Raw genomic sequence first — 23,415 nt, forward strand, 5'->3', positions numbered from 1 at the left:
ATTACAATGAAGACAGAGCCACTGCTGTGAGTGCTATGACTAAAGAGGCAGTATTCCCTTCTTCACTGCTTCCCTGTAACTTTTAGTATCTCCTAAGTTAGAATCAGTAAGAGACCATTAGCTTTTAAAACTGGCGATCAGTACCTCATAGCATCTGGCTGCTTACAGTGTCAAGTTATACGCAGTGCACAAGAGGCTATATTAGAACCCAAGATGGGTTTCATTCACGTTACAGAAACACAGTAATCTTACTATCTTGAACTCAGTGTGCTGAATAGTTCTGATCAAGAAAGAGACCTGTAATGTTAATAATCCTACAGTTCCTTTGAGGTAATCCCAATCTACTAATTTATCCTGTTAAAAGTCACAGAAAATATTTTGCAATCATTGCGCCCAAATAAATCATTCAATTTCTATTTTCAAATGCTTTTACAAGTAACGAACTGAAGGGAAACCAGCCTCCTGACACTTGCTGCACAGGAATATAAAACAAGAAATCCTCATAGTTTTAGCCTGGACTCATAGGGAGCTTTCATTTGTAACCCTCCCAAGGACAGCTGCAGGCATCCTTACATATAGTCCTAATATCTGCCCCTGCAAGAGTTAAAATCAGCCATCCTAGGTGTGTTCATGTGTACCAGACACCTTTCACAAGTATCAGGGTATCAGCAGATGAAACTCCATTCAGTAGCTGGAAATGTCAAAAAAAAAAAAAAAGTATTATTCAAATTTTGTATTTAACATGAAATCTATTATTTCAATAGGAGGGGAGGGGCACAGGGAAATGCATTTGCTCCAGCTGTAGTTCAATGTAAGCATCCATTGCCTGGATTACGTTCTCCCTTCACAGCTATGTTTTTTTTCTCTGAGATTTACAAAACTATGAACTGGTAGACTGAAGTAGAATTTCAGAATATATATTGAAATGACAATATATTTTTTAAATGGAATCACAACAATAGCATATGGAAGAAACGAATACAAATGGACTCCAGTTAAGCACAGAGGAAAATTTCAGAGAGTCTTATTGTAAAAGAAATCCAAACCAATCTTGGTGGGAGTTCAAGCATATGGGAAGAGTAAACACAGAGAACCCAAAATGGCAAAGAACATGCTCGGAGAAGCAAGGTGCTGTGGAGATGGGAATGATCTATTACTACTGAGAGAAGGCCTCTGGAAGGTTGGAACCTGCTGACACACTGCAAGATCTGGCTACTCCACCCCATTTGTCAGTTTCTCCATTCTTAAAATTGAATGTGATTGATTTATCCTTGTAAAGAAAATTATTCAATTTTTTTTAAAAAAGCAATTTTACAAGTTCTATCAGTTACAGATCCTTCTTGCAGAGAGACACCAGTAAAAAAAAAAGTCATAAGTATTCTATTTACTAATTGTGAACATTACTTAAGCATATTTGTTTGCTACCCGCATTCTTGTCTTGTGCTCTGTAGTGTGAACTGCTGCTCATACACACAGCCCAGTGAAATTTAAGGAGCACCATCTGGGTACAAACACACTGAGTAAAGCTATAAATAGATCAACCAAGTTCATTACATGCATGAGGTATATGCCCACATAAGTATTTTCAGCATGAGGGCCTAAGACTATAAAACGAACCTCTACAGTGTTCCTACAAACAACCTTGTCTTTTTAGCTGAGGAGATGAATACTTTAACAAAATTTTTAAAATTTCATATCTGAGCTTATCACAGAGTACGTATATCCAGATGGAGAAGAACACAGAGACCACTCTCTGACTCATTTCTAATCAAGCAGTTGGAACAACATGGAAACAACATTTATTCCATTTTTGTACCCAGAAAACTGAGAAACTCATCTCCAGATGGAATCTCTTGTTTCTAGTACTCTGAAATACTAATGAATAGAAGACAAAGTCCTGTCCCCACTCTGCTACTCCTATGCATCTAGAACCTGCAGGACATCATTATGAGTGAGTGGACTGTATGGCATATTTTATTTACATTTTAAGGCAACATTCTAAGCCTGAAAGGTTAAGGACTAGAGCTAGCTGAGCCATAATTCCTCTTCCTCCCTCTCTCCTCAGCATCCCCTCCCTCCACCGCCGCCCCCAAATCCGAAAAGAGCACAGAAAAGGGGCTTCTTTAAAACTGACTAGAAATTTTAAAAAGCTCTGTTATTTATTCCCCGCCCCCCCCCCCCATGTTTCCCATGTTCTGCACAACTGCAGTTGAAACGAACCCCAAAGCAACCGACCAAAGTACTACCACCACCACGCCATATGGACTCAAAATAGGGCTGTTTATGTCTACATAGATCATTCCTAGGCAAAATAACTACATCTGGTATCTACATGCCTTGGCGCATCTGTGAATTCAATACCACGTATGGGTTATCTGCTGTAGCTGGTCTCTCTGGAGGAAGTTACTATTTTTACAGATAAGTGATTGTGAGTAAGGACACAGACATAAACTCCTATCTGTATCTATAGGTAAAGGACTCAAGGTATGTAGTCCCAAGAAAAGGTATTTAAGATGCCTTGATGGTAGTTATGTGCACGAATGGGTCCAAATCTGTTTTAAGCAGGCAGAGTCCTTCCTTTGTACTGCTCCTTTTACAGGAACGTGGCAATACAGACTTTGCTTCCGACTATTCAGTCAGAAATAAATTCCTCTTAGCACATACTTCTCGGGCAAATCCATGATGCTCTACTGAAATGATCTCTTCAGAGCATGTTGCATGTGCTCATATTTCCAAAGCAAAGCATTTGTCAGAGTTACTTGTCAGTATTTGCAGGCTTCACAGAAAAGTATGTTTTTGCCCACACTACATTATGTACAGCTGTGACTGATGTCATTATACAGTTCATTATATAGCTTCCATCATTCCTCTGTGAGATTTAGGCAAGCTTTGAGGATGATGAAAACAAATGCACTTAACATAATGCTGATATCCCAGCACATTGCTAATTAGATTCCTTATTTTTAATATTCAATGAATACCAGTGCAGATCTCTTTATAGGACCTGCTGATTACAAGGGTTTCCCATGCTGTATCTATCTGCAACAAAGTGCGTGCCACATTCCCCTACTGAAATCTGGTTATCTGAACACGTACCAGAGTCAGATATTTCAGATTAGAGTTCTAGATTGAATGTGAATTTCATAACTCTTTAAATGACTCAAAACAAGAGTTTTATATCAAACACTACAGCTCTAAGATGTTCAGAAACTAAATCTTGCACCAAATGTAGCAAATTTTAGTACATAAGACACAGCTGAAGATGTGAAGGGGATGTATTTAAGTTATACAGTTGACTTTAAATCAAGGTTTGTTTTAAGCCAGTCTTCAGTTTAATGATAACTTCTAGCTGTTTCCTGAACATGCAACTCAGATGCTGCTGTTTCAGATATTTACATGGCATTTTACGTGCCTGTTTCCCCTCCCCTCTCCTCAAAAATGAAACAAACCCTCCCCCCAAAAAACCCACACCACCACATATAGGCTCCCAAGGAGGAATATGAGTCGTAACTATTGGAAATTTCCCTCTGCTGGTAATATTTCTGCTGCTCATATACTCCTATGTTTGGATTGCATCAGAGACCAATTTTGCCCATATGCAGGACATGAAAGGAGGGTAATTCTATTTACCTTGGTTCTTGTATGATGGCTTATGTTCTTTCTCTTCATTTAGCTTTCAGGCCTTTGATGAATCAGTGCCTGAGTATGAGCAGATCAGAACTACCAGCTTAAATCATGAACTTCAGCCACCTTGTTATTCCTATGCTGAATCACCTATCTGGACCTCTCCTTTGATTTCTGATACTTTCATGTAATTGTAATATTTCTGTTAAGCATAGCTGTGCATCTGGTATTTCTGTCTGCATTTAGCCTCCTACAATTAACTTGGATCAAAGAGATCAAAAGGCAAAGTATCTTTAGAATACAGCAATGCCTACACCGACAGAGATTCTCCCATTAGCAAACATCTTGATTAGCAAAGAAAATCACCATAATAAGGCACGCTGAAGACTTACAAAGAGGTTAACCAGCCACAGATCTCCAAAATGAAGGTGTAGTGAAAACTGAAAATAAACAATTTGCAGTACAAATCACACCGTTCAATATCTTGTCATCAGACCCTGAAAAGACAGAGTGATCTGAAGCATGTTATAGAAGCCAAATTAGATTAACATAGCAGTGGTTTTGAGAATCCCACAACTTCTCAAAACAGATCAGTATCACTCAAAACACAATATGCATGTTAGAACAAAGGCACTGAAATCGCCGTGCAGTATTGCCTGCATTGTGGTCTCTTCAGCTGAATTTTATTTCCAGGAAAATTAAGAAAAAAAGAAAAAAAAAAGTCAACAACCAGCCACATATTTCAAGATCTAATAACTAATCCTCTGACTGGAACAAGTTCAGCCCATATTAAATGCCATCTTAACTTGGTCAGGCTGGGAACAGGTAAGGAATGACCTCTGCTAGGCTTAATGTGGATAGACTTTGTTTCTCTATTTCTGTGACAACTGTCTGCATTTATTTGGTACATAGATGGACAGTATAAAACGCAGATTCCAGTCCTCCACTGGAGATTGCAAATACTGACAGCGCTCTCCTAACAACCACTGCTGAAGCATTCCCCCTGTGATAAGGCTGTCATCATTGCCATTCCTTCTTAGCATATCAGTTAGTGAAGAAAGGTGTGAAAACCACACTGGTCTCACCCTCCAAATGTAACACAGGCCTTTTTTCACTGCGTCCAGCCAGTACCTGCTGAAGATTCAGAAGCTTTTATCTCAACTATGACTTCTGTCAGGCAGCAACATCTCCTGGAGCTCTTGAGAGCCTGGCTGCTCGCTGCTCTTGGAGACAAGCTAGCAGGCATGTGCATCTTGCAAAGCAAGCTTTTCAGCCTCTTCCTGCAACACAGCTCTAACACCCCCCACCCCGATTCTTTTCATTTCACACAAATGCCATAAGCCTTGCAAGAACTAAATTTTAGCTGTCAGTTGATTTCAGAAAAATTTGTTTTGAAGCCCACTGTCAGAAATACGAAGCAGACATGACCTACTATTCTCGAGCACTTCAAAAGGTAAAGAAAATTAACTTCTACCTATATCATAAATGTAACAGTGGCTATGTAATTTATACAGTCACTTGAGGCCAGACGGACCTTTTATTAAATGCACTGGAGAACTCACGCAAGTTAATACTTACACCTTCAAGGCACTCACAGGCTGGCCCATAATTTTACTCAATTACAAAATGACCTTAATGAAGCCCTGGTACTGTCTGTTGTGTTACTTGAATCTGGTAGATGTGTGCAATTCATATGAAATGCAAACTGTTAATACTCCACCAAGATTGCTCGTGAAAGACTGGTATTATTGCTGTTGGGGTGTGATCAATGGGGCTTTTCTGTACTTTACAACAACACGTTAAGTACTATGGGGGCAGCAGAAGATAGATAATGAGTTCAGGAATTTATTTTCTTGCTTTAACTACTTGGCAATGAAATCCTTAGGAAGTTTTGGCCTTGACTTCAGCAGGGTTAGTATTTCAGAGGCAGAGGTCACAAATTTAACAGCATAGGTAAATGCATTGCTGGTAATCAGCAAACAATGCTTTTTCTAAAGGAAAGATTTGGGGGTTGGAATTTTACAGGATAGTTTTTGGTTTTTTCCTCACAACGTTAAAAAAGTTAATAAATGAAATGGGGACTTGGGAGACTCTTAAAGTAATGGTGACTAACCTGAAAGTTCAGAAATCAGCATCTGAGCTGGCCTGAAAGCAGACTGCATAAAGAAAATATGGCCTGTGAAAAGTCAGTTTAAAGCCCAGTCTAATCCCAGTACCCCACGTAAGAACTATGGAGACCATCATAATGGTGCTGGAGAATTTTTTTCTCCTGTGACTTTTTCAGCCAAGTCATTTGTGTGCTTCTTCAAAGTAGCTAGAGAAGTGGATCTAAAATTCATCTGCCTATTTAAAATTTCATACATTCTTTCAGTTTCCATGACACCAAGCCTGCACAGTGTAGCATCCTTCCACAAGAAAAAGGTACAATCTCATCATTACTATAGCTTGAGGGTGCTTATATATTATCCCTTTTAGTGATAGGGACATTGCCATTATTAAAGACTGAAAACAAAAATGAAATTGTCTTGGGTTTTTTGTTTTTTTGGTTTTTTTTTTTTTTTGCACTTGAATAAAGACTTAATGCACTGTCAGATCCTGAAACTCTTGCCAACAAGTGGAGACAACTGTTGGATAACAGCATGAACATCAACTTTATTTTCAAATTAATCAAACCTGCAATAATTCTCTGATGGATGGATTCCAACTCTCTTTCATTAAACAAGGAGACACAGGTGAAGGCAAACTAGGGCCCAGGCCTGTGAAAAGCATACACTCACAAACGGATACTAATCACCTCAACTCCATTCACACTGAGCTTATGGAGGAACTTAAGGCTTGTGCTGATAGAGGCAGATCTGCAGAGCACTGAAGACACTACCGAGTCACCTCAGGTATTCATTAATACTTGTGTATTATACATTAATATTTACCTGGTCTGGCAAGTCTTACTGTGATGTTAACATAGCTGTCATGGGGCACCCTTACGTACTTACAGATTATTAAAAATAAGTATTGCATTATTACCAGGCAGATCCCTTTAACTAAATATGGCAGTTAACTTGTTAGGAATGTCTAATGGAGGGACATCTGTTAATTTTATGCTTCCCTACTCCTTGGTTAGTTTCCCCATTCTCTCAACATAAACCCAACAACTGTCCAAGTGGCTGAAAGTTCTGTTCCAAATTGATACATACCATCAAGAATACCGAGGAAACCTCTCTTGCAAATTTCTCAAAGCAAAATGAAGCTGACAGACTGATAAGGCCACAAGGGAGGATGCAAAATTTTCTCTACTGGCACCAAATCTGCAACACATTACAATAATTACCCCCAGCTGGAATGGGTGTAAGGTATGGAGCTGCCATGTATCTGATAGGCCTTAGATATGTATTTCCAAATTAGGCATCTTCCTGATTAGCAAGAAATGCCGCGTGGCTATTCTATACTACAAGAACTCCTCTAGCTCACCTAGCAAGTACAACTGACTGGTTGATATAAATCTCTAAGCCACCTGCAAATAACTAACCAGCTGTTCACACTTCTCACAGCTGTGATTGTTCCTCTGCATGCACTGGTAACAGACATCAAAGCACAGCTAAGATGAGAAAGCATCGGGGTTTTAAAGGATTTGGGTCATCAATTCTTCCTCAGATGGAAGGAGAACAGTGTTCACTGGAAGCTGAGAGAGGCACCCTTGCTTCTTACCACAGATGTGCCTGATAACCCAGAAAGCAGAAGCCAATCTATGTGGAGAAATGTAAAATAATCAAAGCATCGCTTTTAATTGGCATTTATAAAACACCTGTTTTAGGAAGTATATGAAGTATATACCTTATAGTCACAATTATAAATAAAAACACCTCATTGTAAGGACCTTGACTATTCACAGTGCTACAGGAAGGTGGAAGATCCCCCAAGATTACCACAGTAACATTCTTAGTAATAAACCTCTGGACTACATCAGACACTTGTACCTCTTTCATAGATGACACTTTCTCATAAAACCACTTTCAATCACATTTAATCAAGGTGTTCAACTTCTGCCACGTTCTTAGCAAGTACTAAACATGAGCTTAATTATAACCATTTTTGCAAACATTCTCCTGAACTGGGACATGAAGCATTGCCCAAATTACCTTAATGTAATGTCGACATTAGAAATAATGTCTAACCTAAATTTTAAAATACCCACTAGTGAGTTTTACGAGAAGAAAATCACTTATCAGTCTCATTTGCAAGTAAGAGATTTTGGAGTTGCTGTATTGGTCTAGGTGAGACACAGTTACACTTGCCTCCCTACTACAATTACTACTGAACAGTCTATTACTTTAAATATGCACAATAGCTCCTGTTTTGCAGGCTAATCCACAACAGATTTGGCTAATCAGAGCCAAGGACAATATCTTTGTGATAAAGCTAGCAGAGTTATCTTTGCACTGGAGAAAAATATTTCTGGTCTATGTACACAAAATAAATTGTCCAGAAAAGACCAAGAGCAATCATTGTGCTGACTTCACACAGTTTTGGTTGAGAACTAAGAACAGATTCTACACTTCAAATATACAATATAATCAATAGAAGACATTCTGTACTAAAAATTCAGTACTTGCTTTGTTATTTTTCAGAAGTCTAATAGCAGAAAGATGGTTATATAGATTAGTTAATTGGAATGAAGCCCTTAATTATTGGAGAAAGAAGTGATAGGTCACGTATATTTAAAAACTAGACAATATCAATTCTCTGTTACCAAAAGTTTCCATGAACTATCAACCATTAGAAATTATCAATTCAAGAAAACCCCACAGTTATACAATCATGTTTTTCTCTTAAAAAGAGGCTATGGACTCTCACAACTTGCATCTCATTAAGTTCTGGTTAGTAGACTAGGATAGAAAAATAAAAAAAGGGAAAAATGTCTGTTTGAGACTTAGATGGCTAAAGAAAACAGAGTGTCTCAGGGAGGAGGATGGGGGAAGAAGAAATGAAATTTTCCTATGTGGTTTCGTTAGCAGATCAGGGGAGTAAAAACGACAGATGAGTTCCCTGAAGATCAATATGCACTAGAGGATTCCAACTGCCTTGACATAGCTCATTCTCATACAGTTGAGCTGTTTGGTAGCTTTCTCCAATTCATCTATGGATCCAGCTGGGCAGTACTCTGCGAGCAATACAATCCTCCATACTCAAACACCAAGCAACATGCAAAACTGCTAAAGGCAACTAGAAAATGTACAAGCTCAAACCTGAGCACAAGGTGACCAAGATCCTCATCATCTCAGGGAACGTTCCCACCACCTGCAAAGGCAGCAAGGAAGGACTGCAACAAACAGCAATGAGGCAGCAAACAAGGCAATTTCAAAGATCATGGCAATGGGTACCAGTGAGAAATGGAAGTCAGTGCAGAAGTGAAATGGAGATTAAGATATATGGATAAGTCAAGTAACCTTCATAGCCTCTGGACAGGAAGAATGTCTCCCTGCTGCTGATGCCACAGGGGTCACAAGCTACTTCCATAGCTATCATTTTCCCATCTACGTGAAATCACCTCTCCAGGATTCAGGTTCATTCACATGACTTTCACCTAATGGCTATTTTAGCTATTCCTCTGGCAAAGTGAATGATGGTACTATCCGCTTTACAAGTATTGCATCCCCACCTGTGATACCTTTGCTGCTCTGGACTGCATTTAACCACGATACTCCCTCGTGCAGGCATTCAACATTTAAATAGAAGTTTTGGAAGAGAAAGGCTTTCAACTTCTTTTACGATATGAGACAGATGCTCCAGCAAATGCTTGTTTTGCAGGCTTACAGGCAGTTCTCTGCATTTGTTGGCTATCTTCAGACACAAAAAAATAGAAATGGCTCAGACTTTTTCTTGCAAGTGCCTTTTCTTGCAGCCTTCTCTTCTATGAGCAACAGTTACAAAGAAATAACAAACTGACATCGGTTCACAGCTGTCACTCAGCCAAGTTCCCTCCAGGTGATAAAGGACATCTATACAGAAATTCCATCTTGAAAAGCTGATGCTTCAGGCCATAGGCTTTACCTCTGCCCACGGTGCAGAGCTTCTGCAGAGCTTCTGCCAGAGCTGTTTTGACAGACTCCAATTGTGGAAAAGAGCTGGGTGTTAGTTCTAGAGAGGTACAGTCCCTGAAACCATAAAGAACTATCATGATCACCTTCTTCAACCTTCCTTGTACACATCCTACCACAACTTTCCCAGACAATGGGGCAATTTTTTCCAGGATGTGACTTTTAAGAGAGCTATCCAAGCTCATTCAAATAACATTAAGTTATGGGCAACCATTTAGGAAACTGCATCTTACCACAGGCCTGAATTTGTCTCACTTCCACTGACAACTCCTGATCCTTGTTATGTCTTTGTCTATGAGGGCAATCTTTATCTCGCACCAAGTGTCATTCCCATGTGTATCTAGACACAGTGCTAAAGTCACATCTAACCTGCTGGTAAGGATATACACACACACAGCAAGGGCCAAAGATCTGATGGCTTAAGGACTACGCTATGGGAAGACAGAAAGCTGTTGGCACACTATCACAGGGGAAAGAAATTCAGCATTGCAAACCTGCATTCAGTTTCTTTAAATAATACTCAATGAAATGTATGCATTGATTCCTGGAGAAGTGTAAAGTTTGAATTGGGAAGAAGTCAGGTCTGTGCTCTGGGGTGGAAGTAGTGTCTAAAGCTGGTAGAAGCTGATTAAAATTTAATAGATCATCAAAAAAGCAAAGGGAAACGAAACTGTTTCTGAACCTGAAATCCCGAGACATTAAATATTTACTAAAACAAGTTCTTTCCTCCAACTCAGAACTGTAAGATCTTTTCTGGGGAGCAAAAACTTTGCAAAACAGGTTTTTTTTTGTTGAAAATCCATTTCAAAAGAGTTTTGATGGAAAAACTCCCCGTCAGTTTTCTTAGCACCCAGTGGGGGAATCTTCATCTTCTGCAAAAGCATGAAAGAGCAGGATCCGCCCCTTTACATAGGGGGGATCATAATTTAGTCTTTTAAGAATTCATGAAAAAGACTTAGGAAGTCTTCAGCACAAAGCCATTCTATGCATAGCAAATGTGCCATGCCCGACTAGCAGTTTTCTTCTGTTCATAAACGGCTCTGCCACACTCCCGACTGCTGGTGTCCCACTCCTCCAAGCTGACCCTGTGCAGCAGAAAGTAGATGCTCTTTACTCCCAGAGTTAGCTGCAAAGCAAAACAACCACAAGAGTGTAATCCTGCTCCTGCTTCCCCTAACAGCCAACTTTGTATGTAAAGCCTTTGGCTATTTTTGTCAACCTGGTATGGGGTGAAGAGAAAGGAAAAAAAATAATCTAGAAGAGATGAAAAATGGGTGCAGAGCACATAAAAGGGACATGAAGACGACACACAAAAAAAGGTGGGAAGTCCAAGGGGAAGATTTATTGGAAGTGTGGAAAGTAAAGAAATTATACCCGCTTCCCCCCCCCCCCCCCCAAAAAAAAAAAAAAAAAAAAAAAAAAGAGAGGAAAAAACTGAAGTAGAAAATGAAGAGGATAGAGGATTGAAGGAAAAATAAGGCAAGAGAAAGACATCAAGGCCAGTATTATAACAAGACAGAATGGATTTTACTCAGATATCTCCTTGTTCTCCAGTGTGAAAAGTCTTGGTATAGTATTTAGTAAAGGTATGAATTTCATGGACAACCAGATGGTACTTCAAACACACGGACATAAAAAAGCAGTAAGAGACCAGCCACAGAGATTACACAATCTTGGGAAAGCTGTCTCACTCAAGGAGCATGATACTGGCAGGTAAAACTAAGAGACGGTGAGTGTATAATAAAAGCTTAATAAGGCACAAGAGGGGAAAGCACATTCTGTACAAGTATAAGAAGCAATCATGAATGGGACTGCAGCATCAGACTTGTGTTTTAAAGCTTTTTTCTTTTTTTGAGTACAAACACAGACATGTCCCAAAAATATGGCCAAAGATTTAAGATTCTCTAATACAGAGACTTCTGAAAGGGCAAGGGAAAGGCAGAAATATATTTCTGCCTTCTAACAGAAAATACTGAAACGGAAAAGGAAGAAGAATACCAACATTTTAGCTAGCATCACAGGGTGTAAACCAAGAGAGATCTTTATCAGATACTGATACAGAACTCTTGCAGAATTGGAAAATCCAAGAAATCTTTTATAGTAAAAGTGGTTAGACACCCAGAGCTTTGATCATGAGGAACTGGAATTGCTTTGCTAGTATGACAGTGAGAACTAAAAAAAAAAAAAAGGCTTCTCAATTTAAACAAAACAGTAAAACTGTACACCTTATCGTACTGGGTCTGAACCCAGCCAATCCACAACACGTTCAACTAATGCTGGCACATTTTACAGTAATCTTAAGATTAGACATATATGTCCAACTAAAGATGAATTTACCTATTAAGGTTCTTGAGTCCATTCATAGTGCTGCTGTGTAATGTCAGACACAATCAACACAATATAACTGTGATGATGCTAGAAATGAATTTTTTGACAAGGACTGCAAGATCAAGCAATAAATAGATGAGCACACTTTAATGATGTGTGATTTATAAAGCTGGAAGCCAGAGATGAAGGTGATGCATAATTCTCTTTAAAATACATGTATTATCTGGTGAGATATTCTTACAATGACTTGCAAAAGAGATGCCTTGTAAGGAGACATTTGAACAGTAAGAGGTAAACCGTAGAGCATACAAAACAGGAGGAAGCCCAAGGTATGGAACAAATCATGAGGAATAATAAAATCCTACATAATTAAGCCAATGTTCAGGGACAAACAACGACGGCTCATAGAAAAATATGTCAGCAGTAGGGGGCTGTCTTGGTAGAAGAGCATACTGAGAGAACTGCTTTACTATGGAGCACCCCAGTGCCAGGGATCCTCTCTCATGATAAAGGTTTCAAGACACTTATGGAATATAAATTCATTTTAAAAAAGCTATGTCTCAGTAAGTGTGTAGCACAAGGGTGCACTTGCAAACTCACCCTATTCCATGTATCCCTAAAGGAACCACATTCCTACGCAGATGTAATGCTTCTATCTGTTTTTAAGGAGTATACAAGATATACTCAAACCAGGACTCTATGGAGTTACATGGCTGTAATTTCAGTTTCTGTGGTTTGAGAATTAAAAAGATAAAAAATAGACAAAAAATGTTTTTCTCAAACTAAAAATTAGGTTAAAATAAATGGGCTGTTTCCAACTTACAGCAGGGACTATTACATACATAAACACAGTTACACACATCAAATTTGAGACTGAATCTCTGACAGACCCCTAGGTCTAGCAGTATAATTCACTATCACTATGATTATACTGTCAGAAGCAAATGAACAGGCACTTCACTTTATTGATGTTATTTAGAAGTTACTCTTGAGAGGGAAAAGAAATGAACAATTATTTGAAAAAGCTATTTTATCTTTAAGTAGCAAAGAATCAAAGATGCTAGCTTTTCATATTTCAATGTAGAATAGCAATAAAACAAACAGGTTAATCTTTTCATCACCTCCTTCAGTTCTACTCAGTTCAGTTTTCTTAGGTTTATCTTAAATAATTTATTGAAGAAGAGCCAAAAAATAAATAATGCCCATGTTAAGCCTCTCATAAAACACAGCTGCCTAGCATCTCTTTATAACCAAACCAATCTTTACAACCTTTCTCCATCTACTAGAACTGGTAAAAAGTGTTTCCACTCATCCAATTTGAATCAGAAAATGTTGTTTCCACCAGGGTGGCAAGCACCTAAATCAGTAATTTTCAACCTATCCTGGCTGGAGAATTCCTCTAAGGGGTCCACAAAATGCACTGAAGAACTAAGCCTATTATTGACGAGCTTCAATTCACAGCAAATTCATTAGTAAACTTGTAGGTTTATGAAGCTTGGCATCCACTAATACGGGCAGTGGGTCAGACAGTAGATACAAAGCTGGAAGACTTAATACAGGAAATTTTAAAAGTTGAGGTTTCGCCCACATGATCTGGGTTTTCTACTCTAGGTAACAGAAACTGTAGTTCCTAGTAGAATTACCTTCTGAGATACTACATCTAAATGCACTCATGAACAAGCAGGATACCCTGGGTACGGATATGGAATAGGGACCCCTGCTCATCCATATTCAGGATCTGATGAAACTGTGCAGTGGCTGGCCTGTGGCCTATCATCTAGATTTCTTTTCCAGAGAAACCAAAACACTACAGAGTGAAATGAGAGGACAGCTGGGCACAAATGAAGCCCTGGGTCACATCCCACCATGGAATCAAGACCCAGCAGAGTAAGCCTGTTCAGACATAACTTGTTACAAAACATTTTGCTGCCTCTTTCTTCTTGCAATTGCCATATACTCCCCTACACTGTGCGGTACAATGGAACAGTTGGTTTTAAACCTTACACTTGCAGTTACATCTCTGCCGAGATGACTTTGTGGAAGTTATGAGAATAAAATATGCTACATTTCATATCTCTTGCCTCAGCACCATTCTGCTGCTTACATAGACTGCATTTGGTTCTGAAGCACACCAAGATTCTTTCCTTTGCAAGACGCTAAGCAAAAAGCACTGTGACAGTAGTAGACAGTAACATGGTAGGAAGCAGTCCTGCATTAGTAAGGTGACAGATTACATGGACTACTCAGTCTTTTCCATATCTGATTTCTATGAGTCAATGATTGTATTGTTCACTCACTTCCGTACCAAAGAAGTCATCAAGTGACTAGTACTCAAATGCAACTGATAGGGCAGAAGTGGGGCTTGTCTTGAAATGAATGCTGTTTCTGTGCAGGTTAGCTATGCGGGAGTTATTGGGAAGTGGAGAAGTCACTGGGCTATCCCTTCATAAAGATCTAACTTTGCATCAGCCTGGCTTGTGGTGTAAGGAGGCAGAGGTCACTTGAGACTCAGTTGTCTCGCATGACAATGCACTATGAGCTCCACCAAACAAGTGCAGCAAAATGATGGGTTCTTTTAGTCCTTTGCTTACATGAGAAAAGTAGGAAGAGTCCTCTTCTCTTACTAGAAAAAGAGATTCTTAAAGTGCCAACACTGAACTAACTGTAGGTTTATCTTCCCTTTTGCTGAAGATGTTCCTCTGCTCTGTGGCATACTGTGAAGGAGGGCAGCACAGAAACATATCTGCATGAATAAGTGAGCTACAATGGAGTTAACACATTAGCCACAGACTGCCACGGGAGTCTGATAACCCAAGCTAACATATACCATTTCAAAGCCAAAATACCAATAGGACTAGAAAAAACTATCACTTTATCAAAAGCAAGCCATTCTCTTACGGACAGCATACCAAAAGGTGGTGCCCCAGATTAACAGGCAGCAGTTAGAATCAATGCTTATCTGATACAGATTTGTTTCTGAGGAAGATTTTCTTCTTGCTGTGTCACTTCTTAATGCAGAGATCTGAAGACAACACTTGTATGAATATCACTGCAAACAAATGCTGCAGATAACCAAAGGGCATGCAGAAATCAGCTGCTTTTGCAATCAGTAAGCTTGGAGGATCAATGCGATCTTCAATGAATCAATACTTGACTACTTCGTAAGGAAAGCTGTACCGTACGATTTGATCCAAAGTTCAAGGGACTCCCTGTCTTTCTGCTGACTGCAACGGGCTCTGGAGGAGCTACACAAGCCAGTCGTGAGGTTGAAAGAAGATGTGAGACTCAACCAAGCAAAAAGCACCTGACCTAATGACAAAACTCAGTGCCTCAGTGCTGCAGTGGCTGTTCCAAGCGGTACCGGAGACTAAGATTATTTTGTCGCTCTAGTCCTTGTAGGTCAAATTCATCCCTTCTAATCCAGTTAAAGCTAAACCAGTTACCGAACGTCACAAAGTCTCCCCACCACTTGGCATAGCTGAACACATCCACAAGTCTAGCGCTGAACCACGGCAGAACTAGCAGGCAGAAGCGTTGCTCCCGAGCAAACAGCAAACGCAGGGGGACAGCTGTCGGCAGTCCTGCTGGCTCTAGCCAGTGTTACAAATCCTTGATTTCAATAAATACAGAGAACCAGATTTTCAAAAACTACTGAAAGCCAGGCCTACGCGTTGGATCCGGAAGCTCCTCTGAGTTCCTAAGGATGGCAGCACACCCCAGCCATGCCTCAATTTCATGATGGATAAGGCTCAGAGATGCACTAATCTCCATCGCCCTCCCCCACCCAGTTGGTTTCTATTAGGAATGAATCCTGGGTGCCTGGAACAGAAAATAATTATGGCAGGCCCTGAAAGCCTGAAATCTCCAACCCTCAATTAATTCACACTTATCCATATGTTAATTCAGTGTGAATGCTGTCAGCACATTTTCCTCATTAGAATTCAACAGAAGTTTAGGAAAACAATTGTTTTGATAAAGGAAAAAATGTAGCTACAGTACTGAATTATGTCTGTGAAGAGAGAAATCTTCAACTTCAGTGTTTAATTTGCACATCAGTAAAAATCTACAGGGGAGCCTAAAGCCAAAACTACTACTACTAACACATCTTAAAATATGTAAAAGGCAAGAGTAGTCACTGATCACAGAACAAAAATCTGAGTACAAGGGAAGAAACTGTTACCGAACTGAACACACAGAGATCAAGCTGGCCACATTGACCGCATCTGTGGAGAGACGCACCTGGTTTTGCAGCGGGATGGCCATGCCCTCCCTCCTCGTGCAATCCGGTGCACACATGCTGCACTGGGGGGCCAAGGAGGGAGGGAGGGAAGAACTCACAAGTCATGTCTGACCACATATAAGATTCATGTCTCAAAGATACAGATGACAGTTGCTGCCACTGTGTATGAGCCATTACAAAAAACGAGGCATCTGCCTCTCATTGAAAATGGGCTGTCATATGCGCAGCACGCGACTTAAAACTTTATGACGGCATGCACTGGAAAAGCAGAATACAGAAAATGCAGAACTGCCTGACTCACATATGCTGGTGGTCCAAAATACTTAGGATGCAATTTACTTCACATAGTAATCATATCCATTCAGTGAGACACTCTGATGCACCCCAGAATTCAAACTGAATGTTACAAACTCTTGAATACTAAAGGTTTGATTTTTACTCACATAGGATCAAGGTGTACAGTTGCAGTTAACATCCCTCCCTAGCCCCAAGCACATGACAGGTGCCCAAGTTAGAAGCGGTCAGCCTAGGTTACTTCAAATAAGAGCTGGAGAGAGGGAAGTTCTCACCTTGAATCACCTTCCGGAAAGCTCGCTTACTGTATCTATTCAGAGCTCAGAGGAAGTGTTAGGTCATACGCTACAATAGGTAGTAAGTACACTTCTAATTAATACTAAGTTATTAAATGCAGACACAGTGGCTAGAGCTTTTTCAAATCTAAATAACAACTGATTTGTTCCAAATGAGACAAAATGCCAATCAGAAACCCTAGCCAACATTATGGATTATTATTCCGGAAGAAAAAGAACATCCTCTGTATTATTAGAGTACATTTCTTCTAGAAATGTTGATTTAGGAGAATAAAAAGTACCTGAAACAGAAATTCTAGATGCTTTTTTTCCCTCTCTGGTTAAAACCTATTTAGGCAAAAAGCAAACGGAGTTGGACTCACAGCTCCTTACCATACTTCAAGCCAATAAAAATAAAGATGCCGGTTTGCAAAGGCTGTAGCAGATGATGTAAAAGCTAAGCGTGTCCTAGCACAAGAACCACAGAGCTCTGCATTCCCTGTGAACACAGATGTTCACAACTCTGCCTCACTCTTCCAGATGTGCAAGCAGTGACCTAAGTACAAGCTCCCTGAAAGCAAAACTTTCAGTACTGTGACTGAACTGGTTCAAATTGCACACTTTGTCTGTTCCGTCTGGTGCATTATAAATAAATCCTGGAAAGTTTTGTTTGAGGTTTTCTGCAACAAGTTTTGATATAACACCCCTCTGGTTTTGACTTGGGGGTTGGCGGTGTTACCAACCCTCCTTCAAATTCAGCACTGGTATCTTGCTACAGTTCCCTATAGATTTTAAAATGAGGAGGCACCAAGTTAGCAAAGGGTCATTGGCATGCACTGTAGCAGAAAACAGGAAATATAATTAAACATACAGCTGTGAGGTAAGATCTTTGGCAGGAGAAAGAGAGCGCTTTGCGAAGAAAGTCACAAGGGCAAAGCACCATGAAGTAGCACAGTCACATCAAGAGGGAGAATGAAGCACAGGGGTAGAGTTAAAGAAATGAGAGTGGGGCTGAGAGAAGCAGAAAAAAAAGCAGAGATATAAAAAAGAGAGTAAGACAAAGAAGGTAAAGCATAGAGAAGAAAGTACATAAGGAAAAATATCTCTCTTAGGAGTCATAGTTCTTTAGTAAGGGCAGGAACCATGTTGTTATGCAACAGGATATACTTTTCTTCATAGAAGAGTATTTGAGCTTATATGAAACCTCAAAAAAAAATCTGTGGGAGGAAAAAAAAAATAAAAAATAAAAGAGTAACATCATATTTCTTCTGACTTTGAAATTGCTTTTTAGGTCATATTTCACCCTCCCCTCCCACCCCCCAAGTATTTTCCAGGATGGAATTTTCTTCTTCCCACTCCAGGATTTGGCGTGGGCAGAGCACCACAGATGCTACTGAACTCACAAACCAAGAACCTGATTCATTCTTTGCTTGAATCTTGTGCTATCATTTAGACTGGGACCAAGCAAACGTCAAAGGCTGCAAGTCCAAAAGATAATTTTACACAGCTTGTACATTCACTTTGTCTCAGCATAATGGTGGTACAAGAGGAAAAGTAAAGATAAATTCAGTTCTGTAACTCTGCTAGTTTGTCAAATATTTAAGAATCAATATTTTTCCTCCTGTTCCAGCAGACTTAACGCTCTAAAACTCCTCTGAGTTTTGACTGTACGCAGAGGGCAGGTTTTCTCTAAGGTAAGAACAACAACCATTTCTCAACTCGGCAGAGCAAAAAAATCCTGAAAACGAAGACAGCCTCATACAATCAATCAGCAAAGCCCTTCAGTCTCACTGACAGTGTTCTACAAGTCCGGATTATTTTCTGCAAGTTTCTTTTCATTTCAGCTTCTGGTACTGTATAATCACACTGCTGGGTATCAATTCAGTACTCAGAAAGGATTCTCAGAATAAACTGTAAGGAGTCATATGACATAAAAGAAGCTGCCCCCAAGATAAGTGATACAGTGTTCATATTTTTGAAAGCTAAGACCACTTTCCTAAGAAAGAGTCCCTGCTTACTTCATTTTAGGCTTTAAAACAAACAAAAGCTCTAACATTTTAAAAGGTTACACACATTTTTTACTCCCACTGTTTCTTAATAAAACATCATTTGTGTGGGAAACCAGCTTAGTGCATACTTTAAAAACAGGCAAACCATTAATTGATCCAACATGTTGGCAGTTCTAGAAAAACTCACTAGACAAGAACAAGCGATGCATCTTAAGTTTTGAAACAGCCTGAGCTTTACTTCAAGGGTGCATAAGTATGCCAAGCTCCTACTACTTTATACTGCTTAGTATATAATCTGTGATACTTAAAGTACCAAGAAGTATAATCTGAACAGCTACCAAACCATGTGCAGGTTATAAAGTGCAGTTTTAAGAAGCTCAAGAGGTTATGAGTTGCTTGTCTCACAAAACCAATGGAAAATACTAACCTTCCCCCCCCCCCCCAACTTCCACCTTCCAGTTCTACCAAAGAACCATCAATTTGCCCAAATAAATGGTTAATCTCTTAAAGAGGCTACACACAAGAGGTTCCAAAGGCGCTACTTTTGCATCAGCAGTATTATAGCATTATAGTTAGGCAACAAACTGTTTTTCAGCACATCCATGCTAACTAGTTCACTGTGGAAATTTAAAATGCCATTAGAATAACATCCTGTTTTGCAGCCTTTCTGTGTTTCAATTTACCCCTAACTTTGCTAAGATTCAAGTGGCATGAAACAGCTGGGCATGATTAGTTACTGGATGCAAACCAAACTGAGATTTCACAATAGGTGGCATTTTAGTCTCCATGGCATAGGCTGCTGGTATAAAATACCAACGACCCCTGGCAGAAACCACCACCCCTAAACATAAACCTGGTGATCTGTTTTTAAAACAACATTATTTCAGATCAAACAATGTTACAAAAATAGCGGGTTTTGTTGGCCATAACACCAGGCTTGGACTGTTTCTGATGACTGGGTTTCTGCTAGGTGACAAGCACATGTGGGGACCCAAGCACCCATGTGCCAACACTGCAAGCACAAACTCCATCAGAGCGTTCACCTGGCAGAGTGAAACTCCCCACACACACCCCCAAGCCCAGTCCTGGACAAAATATCTCATGTTCTCACCAAATCAGATACTGGGCATTCCGGCTCAATCTCACAGCTTTTACGCTATCACAGGCAAGATAGGGGACACCTTGTTCCCTACTTTATTGCACCTCCCGATAAGCCGGCACCATAAACACTAAGCTTCTCGTCTTCTGAAGGTCTCTGTCACACCCGATCCTCACGGCACCTGCCAGAGGATCCTCAGGACACACCACCACATCGGTGCCCCGCAGTGGGCTCAGGGTCCCATCCATTCCTCCGACTAAACCCAAACTTCACCTCTCCCAAACTTTCCACCCCTGGCACGCCAGGGTGCACCGCTCCCAGCAGCACAGCCGTCCTTCGCCGTGCCAGCACGGAGCGGTGCTCCGCGGCCCCCGCCATGAGCACCCACCGCCCCGCAAGGCCCGCAGCCCACCCTGCTCCTCGCCGGGGGGTGCGAGGCCACCTTCACCCCCTCCCCCCAGCAGCTGCCACCGCACGGCTGCGGGACAGCCGCGTGGGCTGCCGCACGGAGGGACACGGGGCCGGCCCGGCGGGCAGGGTGGCGGGGCTCACCTGCGTGGGGCATGGTGATGGTCTCGTTGGCGTTGCTGGAGCCCACGTTGTAGATGACCACGGCGGAGGCGTTCTGGGCGGCGGCGTGGCGGATCTTGTCCTTGTAGGTGCAGTTGCCCCGCGGGATGAGGGCCACCCAGCTCTTGCCCGGCGCCGGGGCGTTAAAGCGCGTGCCGGGGTCGCAGGCGTAGCGGTCGGTGGGCGAGGCGGAGAGGGCCACCTGCCCGCGGGCGTCCTGCTTGGGCGACTGCTCGCCGTAACGCCCGCACTCGCTCTTCTCGCTGCGGAGCTCGGCGCTGCCGGCCGCCGGGTCGGCGTAGGTGATGTTGACGAAGGCCGTGTACCACTCCTCCTTCTCGGCCACGGTGAAGTCCAGGCACAGCAGATGCACGAAACAAAAGGACAGCAGCCATGTTGAGAGAGCCAGGCTGCGGCACGCTTGGATCACGGACATTGCCATCTTCATCTGCCGGGCCCCCCCGCCCGGCCGGCCCGCCCCCGCCGCCTGCCTGTGTGTGTCTGTGTGCGTGGCGCGCCCCGAGCAGCGGCTCTGCGCGGGGCGGCGCTGCTCCCGCCGGGCTGGGGGGAGGGGGCCCTCCCCTCTGCAGCCCGCTGCCTAATTCATGCCGGGGCCGTTTGATTTCCTCGGGCTGGCCCCGTCTCCGCCCTCCCCTCGCCCTCCCCGCCGCCTTGCTTCCTCCTGCCCCTCTCCCCCCCTCCCTCGCCCTTGTCCGCACAGCTGCCTCCCCCACCGCTGGCAGCCCGGCCGGCCACAAGGCGCGCAGGCGGGGGGATTCCCACCGGCGCAAACGCGCGGCGCCGCTCCCGCTGCAGGCCCGGCCCCTGCGGACGCCCGGCGCGGCCCGCCGGCGGGGCTGCGCTCCCCGGGGTGCGGGGCGGCGGGGGGCGCCGTGTGCGGGAGCAGCGGCTGCCGCAGCGGCGCGGCAGCGCCACCTGCCGGCAGCGCGGGGCCGCCAGGGCGGCGGGGCCGGCCCGGGGGCTGCCTCCCGCGGGGGGCGGGGGGGAGCGGAGCCCCGGGGCGGGGGGGGGGGAGCGGAGCCCCGGGAGGTGGGGGGAGCGGAGCCCCGGGGGGCTCTGCAAGCGGCCGGTCGCACCTCCGGTTCGCGGTTTTAACCTTGACTTTATTTTTCTTTCCTCTTTTTCTCTGCTGCAGGATAAGTTACATTGCACATGGCAATGGTGTAACGTAATTATGCCCCGTTGCTCAGAGGAATAATCGCTTGTATAGCAGGTGTTACAGTACAAACCCGATACGTTTCTTACTGCACGTTTACGAAAATCGGGCATGCAACGGGCAGGAACACAGAGAACCCCGGCGGTGAGACCCCAGAGCCGCTCCCCGGACATACTCAAACTCCATAGGCACAGACAGAAAAGAACAGTTTAGTTCTGGCTCAGTGAAAGCCCAGATCTGGGGAATTTTAATGTAGAAAACGCCCCAAAAGAACGTGGCCAAGACTCAAATGCCTTTCAAAAGGGTCAAAACACAACTGACTCTATCCTAGTGCGAGTAGCAAAAAGTCTAATTCTCCATAACTATGTTCAGCAACGGAAGGCTGTCTCACAAGATTAATAGATATTGCCTATTTTAGCCCCCTCATGATTAAAATAATCTGCTAGGAATACCATTCCCTTTCATTTAGATGAGATGCCCAGGTATGTCATTAGTGTCAGTTTGCTGGTTTCCAGTTTATGGTCATTGCTGCACTGACCTAAGCAAACAGATGACAGCCTTAACCGTATTTTACACACACGCGCACGTGCTGCTTTGAAAGTTATTTCCCCAGATTGAAAGCAGTGAGTTTTGGAGAAAAAATGTACAGGTGAATAGGGGAATAAAATCAAGACGCTTACTGAGAAATATGGTGAGTTGCCAAAAAGTCTACAATCAAGCAAGAGGATAACTTTCCTTGAAAGCCCAATTCCTGGAGAAGTCAGCAACTGAGAAAAAAAAATCACCATGTAGAACTAACATTGAGAGATGAAAGTAGATGGCAATCAACATTAATTAGAAAGTGTTGAGACTTCATACGGGAAGCAAAAGTTTTAAGAGGAAAATCCATGCCTGGCAGGGCTATGGGCAATAAAGCATTTGTATATTTGGAAGACTAAGAAGTATTATTAGAAGAGAAGGCAAAAAAATTATAAATTATTATTTATAATAAAATTACAAACATATAATAAAACCAATAAAAATTATAAATACTTCAGGTTTATATTTGGAAAGAACGTGAGGGTGTGTTTGCCAGATTATTGACTCAAAAAAGAAAGATTAAGAAGCACCTCCTAAGAACATACAAAACACAGCAGACCCAGAAAAATGGCACACACGGAATCCCAAGAGTGGGCAGGAGGGCGGGGAGAATAACCAGCTCTCTGGCAGAACTCCAAGCAAATCCTGGCATAACAGGAAAATCTTGAAAGATTCAGTGTTCTGTTTTCTGGTAAGATCCAGAAAAACTAATTATGGTGACAAGGTAGTTACAGGCTGGTTAGCCTAACGTTAACCAACCCCAAGAAAAACAGAAGAGAAAAAAAATGCAATGTACGGGTAAAATTTTGGGGGTTGTTTTTTTTCTCTGGGAACTGGCCTGCCAAGCAGACACGATTCATGTTATTGTGATGAAATTATCAGTGTGGTTAGTAATATTACACAGCCATAGCCATTACAGGGTTTTGAAAAGTGTTATTCAATGATACATGACATTCTCATTACACATATAACCTACCGAAGCCCAGGTTAAGAAAAGCTTAGTTGAAACAGAACGTGTTTTTATAGAGCCCAATGCAAAAACATGACTCCAGGAGACCAAAACTGCCAGCCACTCTGCACTCCGGAGCAGAACTGAGCAGTGGGTGATTTTTTCTGCCCACAGGC

The 23,415-nt window shown here is 42.1% G+C and overlaps 1 protein-coding gene across 1 annotated transcript in view; it reads right to left on the reverse strand.

The window, feature by feature from the left end:
* The window catches only part of RNF150 (ring finger protein 150), a 127,691-nt gene extending 106,526 nt beyond the window's left edge, over positions 1-21,165 (reverse strand). Inside the window, exon 1 of the mRNA XM_005235614.4 lies at positions 20,517-21,165. Coding sequence (XP_005235671.2) covers positions 20,517-20,982 — 466 coding nt within the window. The 5' untranslated portion in view covers positions 20,983-21,165. The remainder of the gene's footprint in view (positions 1-20,516) is intronic.
* Positions 21,166-23,415: the final 2,250 nt, after the last annotated feature.

Source organism: Falco peregrinus, chromosome 2, assembly GCF_023634155.1.
Source record: "Falco peregrinus isolate bFalPer1 chromosome 2, bFalPer1.pri, whole genome shotgun sequence".
Classification (NCBI taxonomy): Eukaryota; Metazoa; Chordata; class Aves; order Falconiformes; family Falconidae; genus Falco; species Falco peregrinus.